Here is a 9,229-nt window from a genome sequence, read left to right as displayed (position 1 = left end):
AAAATAATTGTTTCTACTTCATTGTATAATACAAAAATGGCAATCTTTTGTTTCCTTCTTCACAACATTTAGTAAAAGTACATTACATCTTCGTCATAGGCAGTTAATAAATAAAATAAATAATTTTTTCATTGACTAAAACTAATTTAACGCATACATTAATAAGTAAAAATGTTCTCATTCCAACATTTGAAAATTTATTTTTTACCTTGTACATATATTAGTTCTGATTTACAAAGAAAATTCCTTTTTCTTTACATAGAAGTACTTAGTAAATCAGATCTACAATTATGGAAATTCATTTCAAGAAAAATGAGATTGGCGAATATGAACTTTTATTTACATGAAATTATCTACTTTACATTCTCATGATTGTTACTGTGTTTGTACATTTTCCTCTTTTCCTTTTTTGCCCTTAGCCCCGACAAAAAGAAAAATGAGTCCAATTCTACGAGAGATCGAACCAAAGTCAGTAAAGAGTATTGAACTGGTTTCAGAATGCTAAATCTTCAATGGAGAGGATGATTTCTTTCAAATGCCGGCAGGGATGAGATCCTTATCGATCTCAGTTTTCTGATCATCTTCAAATTCCATCCAATGTAAAATAGGACCCTGAACATAAAATATTTGAAGTGTATATACAAGTATTTAAAGTATTTAATGAAAAGAAGAAACATTTTCTCATATTTTAAAACACAAAATGTGTTTAACATTTCTTAGCTATGTTTCTTCAGACTCATTATTATTGCATTGCACGACAGTGAAAGAGTGGCATCACATTCTTCAGATGCTCATAGTAAAATTAGTAACTCATCTATCAAAAAGTTAGAACATGCAAATTGACAGCTTACTACCTTTCCCTGTCGTAGTACTTTGGGAGGCATTTTTGTCATGTCAACAACCGTGGATGGGTCGGCCACTCTTACACCACCATCAACAACAAAATCAAGACCCTGAACAACCAAAACAGAGGTATTACGAGAAAATTTACCACCCTAAAAAGGTGTTAAAAGCTTCTCTTTTTTCCTTTTAAAATTTGCCTTCTATGCTTTCTGGGTGAAAGATATAAAAAGTTATAAAAACTTATAGCAGCAAATATGCGAACCTGTGAAACCTTTAGGTTTGTGAAGCCAAGCATACCAAAATAGTCTTATATAACAAATAGAATGCAAAACATGTGTGCAGTCAGATACTATTAAGGTTCCCCAGAGAAAGACGCTATGCAAATATAGTGTACTATGTACATGATGTGGTATTTCTATCAAGCACAAATAATGCCAATAATATTTCCCTTTTCTTTAGAGCAGGGGTCAAACTAATTATTTCCATGGTTATTTATCCCGACAAAATTCATTAACCCTGAATAAGTTAATAGAAAGAGTGATACCTCTGGTCCATATGTATCAGCTATTATAACTGGGTCAATCATCCATTCATCTTCCTTCTGGAACTTGATGCTAAAAGAAAGATGAGAAATGTCAAAGTATTGCTAAGGTACAAGTATAAACTATTATCCTCATATATTAACGCAACTCGGGCCAGGTGAGGCTGTAGTTAATAGTAGTGCACAAAAGGTTATGGGTAAAAGGTACTGTTTATATAATATATGCACATGCACTCATTTGGTATGTGTTTAGATGACCGTATATAAACTTGTTAGAAGGGAGTTTAAAGTCTAACTCAACCCTACAAAACCGACTTCTAATATGGCATCAGAGCCAAGTTAGAGCCTATCCTAACGAACTTTTTTGGACATTCTGTTCCATCCGATATCGGGCCGCTGACGAACCACCCACTAATTTCTTGTCCCACGCACGAGATATATATATATATATATATATATATATATATATATATATATATATAAGTGAAGTGCAAACCTCACCTTATAAGCCGGTTTTGTGGGGTTGAGTTAGGCTTAAAGCCCACTTCTAACAAAACGCAATATTTTATGATCTTTGATTTTGATTAAAATGAAGTTTGAAGTTGCAATTTGTATTTGGAAAGCTTTATCTCAAAAGCAAGTTTAAGTAAAATTTAAATTCAGTCCAACACTAAAGATACATGAACATTACTCTTACTAGAATCATGTTTAACCAAAAAGTGACAAAAACAATATTTTTTGGGGTATAGGCAGAGGCTGAATTCCAAACCAAAAACAAACAAGCACTGAACATCCTCTGTGTGTGAGAGAGACACTACATATTTGTCGGTGGTTTGATACTAGGTAACATAATAAACCCAACAAACATTACTCAAATAGGCTTTAATACTAACTTAGAAAGGGACTTTAAATTTAACTCAACCTCATAAAACCGACTTGTTAAATGAGATTTAAGCTCATTTATATACTGTTATGTTGTTACATCTCTAATCAATGCGGGATCTCCGACATCTAGTCTAATTGCCTAGGAGTTGTGATATAGGGTTATAATAGACCTCCTACTTGGATACCAGAGGCTAAAAGGTTAGAGATGTGACCACATTAGGTGAGGTGCAAGCATTCAGTTACCCTCACTAAAATGCTTTGTAGCCAATGGATGACTTGAGAAAAATACATAGGAATATTAGAATGAATTTGAGAGAGAGTACCTTCCCCTCTCTTAGGATTTCATACTTATGAAGTTAAACTTGGGATATATTAGATATAATGTATGAGAGGGAAAAAAAGAGAATTCGAAAAGATATATCAAGGAATTAGGTCTAGCACACAGCACCTTACAATAAATCCGATTGAAGTCTATTTATTCTAATAGAATGTTGTTAGACTATGGGCACATTTTTATAAACTTCTCCACACTTATAGGAAAGAAAAATGAGAAAAAATAAAATAAGTTTTTCCATAAGCTAATTTGTAAAAACACTTTATGTAAAAACACTTCCACGTAACTTCATAAATTCTTGATTTTAATTTATACATAAGTTAATTTTAGTTTTTAGAAAAACTCATTTCAGTTTTTTCGTCTTATTTTTTTCTCCTATAAAATGTTTTTGGAGAAGTTTGTCTAAACAAATCCTATAATATTCATTATTATCTTGATCATATCAAAGAACAATTTAGATCATCCTTTAGGCTTAATTTCCCTATCTCCTCATTATCTCTTGGGATTGGTTACCATACCTTGTCATGATATATTTTGTTCTTAGTTATGTCATGATTATGATTGATTTACATATATTACAGGGCCCGAGGTTTTATGAACATATCATCAGATTATGAAACATTCGAACATACAATTGAATATATTCAAAGTCTCAACTCTTGCATATCCTCCCTTAATACCCAAAATCCCATAATTTCAACATCTTATTACTTGACCCATTACTATTACGCTTCTAAACTGCCCAAAAGTTGGAGTTTTACCTTACTTTTATGATTCTGTTTTCAAATTAAACATCTTTATTGTACTGTTACCTTTAAGATATCATTTATCTTCTGGACAAAAACATACTTGGTCACCGTCCATCAAATTTTCAACCACGGACAGTTGTGATATCTCATGCACGCCCAAACAGATTCCCCCAAATTTCTGTCTATTTTAGATAGTTTTCCAGATGTTGTTATCCTTCTGGTAGTTAGAAAAGTATCCCTGTTCTATTCTTTTTAATCATCTCCTTCAATGGCGCTAGTCTCAATCTCCAATTTTAGCCACCATTTTCCCTACTTTTAGTGATTTCATCATAGCCATTCAACATTTCTTGTAACTTTTTTTATTGCCATGCACAAAACCTGCATCACCATCCCAAAGACCTGCCAAACACCGTTAGTGTAACTTGCTATTACTTACAAGTAGCCTATCTTTCAACTTGAGGTAAATAATGCTTTTCTACATGGCTCTCTTCAAGAAGAAATTTAAATGTCTCAACCTCAAAGGTTTGTTGTTGAACATAAATAGTCTGCAGGTTGAATAAAGCATATATGTTCTCAAAGAAGCTCTAGAGCTTGGTTTGAAAGGCTGAAGACTACTCTTCTTCAGTTCGACTTACTACCAACAAATGTGATCCTTTATTGTTTGCATATAATCGCACCTCTACTATCATATCATCTACTTATCGGTGTATGTTGATGAAATTATTATCACTGGCAGTTCACAATCACTCATACAAGTCATTACTCACATTAATTCCAATTTTACTCTAAAACAACTTCGTCCCTTGGATTGTTTTCTTATTGAAGTTCATCTCCTGTTGTCTAATTGCAAGCTGCCTAAACATGGTTCAAATATGTGACAGGACCCTTCTTTCTACAGGTCTATTATTGATGCACTTCAGTATGTTATAACTTGTCCTAAATTGAGTTCAGTTGTCAACAAAGTATGCTGGTTTTTGGCTTCTCTAGAATCTAACTGGGTTGCAGTTAAAAGAATATTTGGATATCTCAAACCAGCCTTACACTGGTCTGGTTGTTTGTCCTGCCATTACTCAACAACCTCCAGATATCAGAGCTTTCTGTGACGCAGATTTGGCAGCAAATCCTCATGAAAGGAGGTCTACTTCAGGAGCTTCCATTTATTTGGGGCCTAGTTTAGTTTCAAGGTGGTAAAAAACCACATAGTGGTTTCAAGATCTAGCACTGAAGCTGCATACCTAAGTTTAGCTGCCACCACAGCTGATATTTTATGGATACAGACTCTTCTCAAGGAACTTTCAGTTCCTCATTATACTCTAATGGTTGTGACAATCTAAGTGCTATTAGTCTGGCTCATAATCTTGTTATTTATGCTAGAACCAAACACATTGAGGTTGATGTTTTCTTTGTTTCAAGAAAAGGTTACAAACGAACAGCTTGTTGGTCAACATATTCCAGGTCAAGACTAGTGGGTAGATCTTCCCATCAAGTCTTTGCCTCCTACTAGATTTCCTTCCTTAGGGGCAAACTCGATGTAAATGAGGTTAGACAATGTCATTGGTTGGTTATATTGTTACAGCTGTATATTTCTGTTTTGGTTTAGTGTAACTTTTTGTAAGCCAGTTACAATAGTTCATTTTCTGTGTGGCTATTTTCTATAAAGAGTTCCAATATCCTTTCTGTATCTTTGATCTATGGATAATAAAATCAGTGTTTTCTATCACAGATCGACAAATCTGCCTGTAGTTCATCAGTTTTTTGGTTCATGACTTCTTTTTCAAATTTTTTATCATTGTTTGGTATCATTTTCTCTATCCCTTGTTGACTCATTAACTCCTTTACTCAGATCTGTGCTATCCAGTTTGATTTTTTCATTTTAGGATATTGAGGCATCCTCCTAACAAGCCCAATAGTTTGTCTAGAGGTATCAGCTTGGCCCTCCAACTTTCCTTGACATACCATATTGCCCCCATTGACTTTCCCAAAGATATCATATAGGCCCCACATATTTTCCAATCATATGTGCTCGGTGGCTTTCCCAATGAATCACCCAGGTTTCATAATTGCACAACCGCAAATTATACTATTTGATATTTTTTTCTCTAAAAGGGTATATGTACAACAAGCTTGAAACTTAGTTAAGAAAAGGTTGAGGAAGGATATTGGAATATGTGAAATTCACTGTTATCTTGATCATATCTAAGAATATCTTAGACATCTTTTAGGGATTAGTGCCCTATTTTTTCACTATTTAGGATTGGTTACCACGTTTCCTTATAATTTATTTCACTTTTAGATATGATTAAGATAGACACAGATAAAGGTTTTCATAGTGTAATAAGTTCTAGTAATAAACAAAATATTATTTAGAGTCTCTACTCTATCAATTTCGTCAATCAATAGATAAAACCTCGTAATTCAATTGTCTAAGCTAATGGGATGTTTTTCCTCCTAACACCATCTGAATTATACCTTCTATTCAAGGGAAAGGAACAGACAAATACAGCATTGGAACTTTCCAGCCATCAATGACTTACAATCTAGAACCTGAAATTCACTTTATCCTTTTGTTGTAATGCTCATATTCACACAACCTCATATAATCTGGACTGAAGTTACAGATTTCCCCGTTCTGTCCCTTTATTCTCAGAAATTTTGCATTGTATTTGATGTGCACTTCTATTGTATTTATCATGTATGGCACTATCAATTTTGATTATCTTATCTTTGGATGCCATGTCATGATTTATTTGCACTTAAATGTTATACTAAACATTTAAGTATACATGTCACTTAAATTATGTTAAATGTTGCCATATCAAAGTGATGATTTCTGGGTGACTGCCTCAGTCCACATTTTACCTCATGACAACTCTTCTTGTTATTAGAAAACAATCTTTCTTTCTCAAGTCAAAGAGGAAAAACGGATCAAGCAATTTAAACAAACCTTGTACATATTAATGGTGCATCCATCTCCTTCAGTATTGCTTGACAAATGGCATCATCAGGCATATGTACACCCACATTTTTTCTTGATGCATATTTGGCAGAAGAAGTCCCAAACCTTATGCATTGCTTAGGTAATTCTTTGCTTGCAATTAGGATGAATGTGTACTGCCACTCAATTGCAATTAATAAATAATAGTCTAAAACTACACTGCATACACATTACTGTGTAAGAATGAATGAGTAAAATAAAAAATATGTGGAAGTAATTACATACCCACAACAATTAAAGATATATGAACTGATATAGACATCCTTTCACCTAACAACTACAAGTGTAAAACTCCTTGTTCCTTACGATTTTCAGCAAACAAATCTGAAGCTTGTTTGTGTTAAATTTTAGGGTTTCATTCTTTATCTAATATTGACAAAATACACCATTCTTATCAAGATCATTCAAGTTTGAAAAGAAAAAACACTAGGAAATAAATAAGAACCTACTTGATTATATAATGTAGAGCGGCAATGAGGGGCCACCACAGAAAAAGGCATGTTACACCAATTAAATTTTCCCATCCAAAAATCATTTAAGTATTCACAAAGTCATTAAATATTTTTTTCATTACAACCAGAGAGCCCACTTACAGGACCAGGTAAGTGATGCTTAACAGCTTTGAATAAATTTGCATGGCCTTGACCATCACCACGTGGAAATCCAGTTGTGTACTTGTCTATGTCCCGAAATGAATGACACAAGATGCTAAGAGGCTGCAAGTACATTAATGATTGTAAATAATATTACCAAGATTAGATATACATCGAGAAAACTGTTAATTTGGTCAAACACAATCCAACCTAAACAAATGAAAGTGATTGCAAACATGTAGCATGCACCATAATGCGAAAAGTAGGAAGCCAGTTATAAGATCATATACAATTGACCAAGACAAGCTGTACTCCTCACCTTTGAAGCTTCTATATTCTTGATTCTGCAACAAAGCACTACATCATATGTTAATGACATGGAAAATGGAGTATCTATCTAGGAATAGAATCTAAGATTTGCAAAAAGCTACCTACCTACGAAGACGTTCAATGGCAGAGTGGCTTCTGAGGTCACATACTATTGCATACCTACATAAACAGAGAAAAACAGATGCTGGGTAATTATGGACCTCCAATTCATCTACAAGAATACTAGAATAAAATGAATGTTAGTAATCACCCTATTCAAGTAGGCCTGCCTGGTTTGGTAAGTATTTGTGGAGTGGGGTTGAAGAGAAATCCCACAAAGTCTACCTAAATTCTTAGGAGGTGGCTTATGTATATTTGTTGAGTAACTTCGCATAATACCCAATTAGTTTTAAAATGAAATCTGATAACTAGTGTGCTTTTATGGTGGACTTCTGGCTTTCGTCCATATTCCTCCATTAGCAGCCAGTGACAATATTGGCACTAATTAATGTGACACTAAAAATCATTCAAAGTAATTTAAGAAGTCTCGCACATCTTAGTGACACTGTATTAGAAAAGTACAATTCTAGTAGGGTTAGGCTCACGTCATTTCATTTGAGTTCACACAGCAGCCAATGATTTCATCATCATATACACGTTTCACGCGGTAAGAATCATAAAAATGCGATGTTTCTTCATTTATTTTTCTCCACGTTAACCAGTTCACCCAATGCATTAGGATTATGCAAATGATATTGCAAATTATATCAAACAAAGTTGAGTGGTAATAAAACAGGCTGAATAAGATACCACAACAAAAGCATAAAACCCATACCAAATGTAATAGTACAAGCGAATGAAATGCATGTCAAATGAACTACAATGGACCTAATAAGCAGTTGAGTTACTTAAACAAAAAAGGGAAACAATTTCGAAATTATGCCAGGAGGATTGAGAAGCACTTACAGGGTATCAGTGGGGATGACTCCGACCGCACCTTGTTTCAAGAGATTGACAATCGGTTCCAATTTCCAAGAATCAGAGGCAGATGGGTCTGCTTCAATGTACACCAATCCATCTTCCTGTTTATCGACCGTTAACATTAAAGTTAAATTTACATCCAATTTCAAGATTTTGCACACTCAATTAATTAGAAATCACAATTGTAATGATGTTTTAAGATAATTATAAGAAAAATCAACGAGTCATCCTATCACAAAGTAGATGACATGACAGTTTGAAATATTTTTACAAACGCATGGACTATTATTTTCTCTTCAAGAGTAACAATCAAAGTTTATGGAGGCGTAAATAAACCTTGGTGAAGCGAGAACCGGTGGTGTATTTGAGACGCTTGGGGCTGCGCTTAACCACCATGGACACTACTGAACTTCTTCTGGGCGGCCAAAACGGCAAATGAGTAGTCGGAAGCGACAGGCGAGAGCCGAAGAATGAATCGGCGTGGAAACGCCATAGCTTATCTCCACAAACAAAAAGCGTTTGCATTTTTGATCAACACTGTAACCCGCTACAGACAAAAAGGCGAAGAATTTGGTGGAAATGGAACTTGAGCATGCTCTGCTTCTCCAACCGGGAAATTTGCTGTGTGGTTTTCAAGCCCTTGGGCGTGGCAGCAAACATAAACAATGCTAAAGAACATGGTTTGTTGATGAAGTGTTAAACGTCACGTCATTCTTTCACTGACGCCGTTTAAGAGTTTATCTCAGATCATACGTGGCAACACAGTATACTCTTGAGCGGTACATATATTCTTAGAAGTTTCTGTACCATATAATTCACAGGATCATTCCCGGGAATTCTTTTCTTCCGAAAATTAAAATTATTTCTTTTAAATTTTAGTTTAATTTTAGTTTAAAAATTATTAATTTAATCATTTTAATTAAATTTTCGGTTAAATTAGTTTAGAGATCCCATTTTTATAGTGAGGTCTCCTCATTTTTTAATTAACTCAATTGAGTC

General features: G+C 34.2%; 1 protein-coding gene across 1 annotated transcript; it reads right to left on the bottom strand.

Moving 5' to 3' along the window:
* Positions 1-318: 318 nt before the first annotated feature.
* On the bottom strand, positions 319-8,944 carry LOC114193275 (uncharacterized protein YciO). Its single transcript, XM_028083007.1, has 9 exons — positions 8,567-8,944; positions 8,216-8,331; positions 7,376-7,429; positions 7,260-7,284; positions 6,941-7,063; positions 6,297-6,463; positions 1,388-1,457; positions 855-953; positions 319-612 (listed from the first exon to the last, which is right to left on the bottom strand). Exons 1-9 carry the CDS (start codon positions 8,753-8,755, stop codon positions 532-534), a joined length of 924 nt encoding a protein of 307 aa, XP_027938808.1. The 5' UTR covers positions 8,756-8,944; the 3' UTR covers positions 319-531.
* Positions 8,945-9,229: the final 285 nt, after the last annotated feature.

The sequence above is a fragment of the Vigna unguiculata genome, chromosome 1 (assembly GCF_004118075.2).
Source record: "Vigna unguiculata cultivar IT97K-499-35 chromosome 1, ASM411807v1, whole genome shotgun sequence".
Lineage (NCBI taxonomy): Eukaryota > Viridiplantae > Streptophyta > Magnoliopsida > Fabales > Fabaceae > Vigna > Vigna unguiculata.
This window is presented reverse-complemented; position numbering and strand designations above follow the sequence as displayed.

What these genes read in the sequence shown, in the direction of transcription:
- LOC114193275 (XM_028083007.1), bottom strand. Translation starts at nt 8,755, where the DNA reads ATGCAAACGCTTTTTGTTTGTGGAGATAAGCTATGGCGTTTCCACGCC. An exon ending in CTGATACATATGGACCAGAG is followed by an intron (nt 954 to 1,387) that starts GTATCACTCTTT and finishes TTGGTTGTTCAG; the next exon opens with GGTCTTGATTTTGTTGTTGA. An exon ending in AAGTACTACGACAGGGAAAG is followed by an intron (nt 613 to 854) that starts GTAGTAAGCTGT and finishes TTTTATGTTCAG; the next exon opens with GGTCCTATTTTACATTGGAT.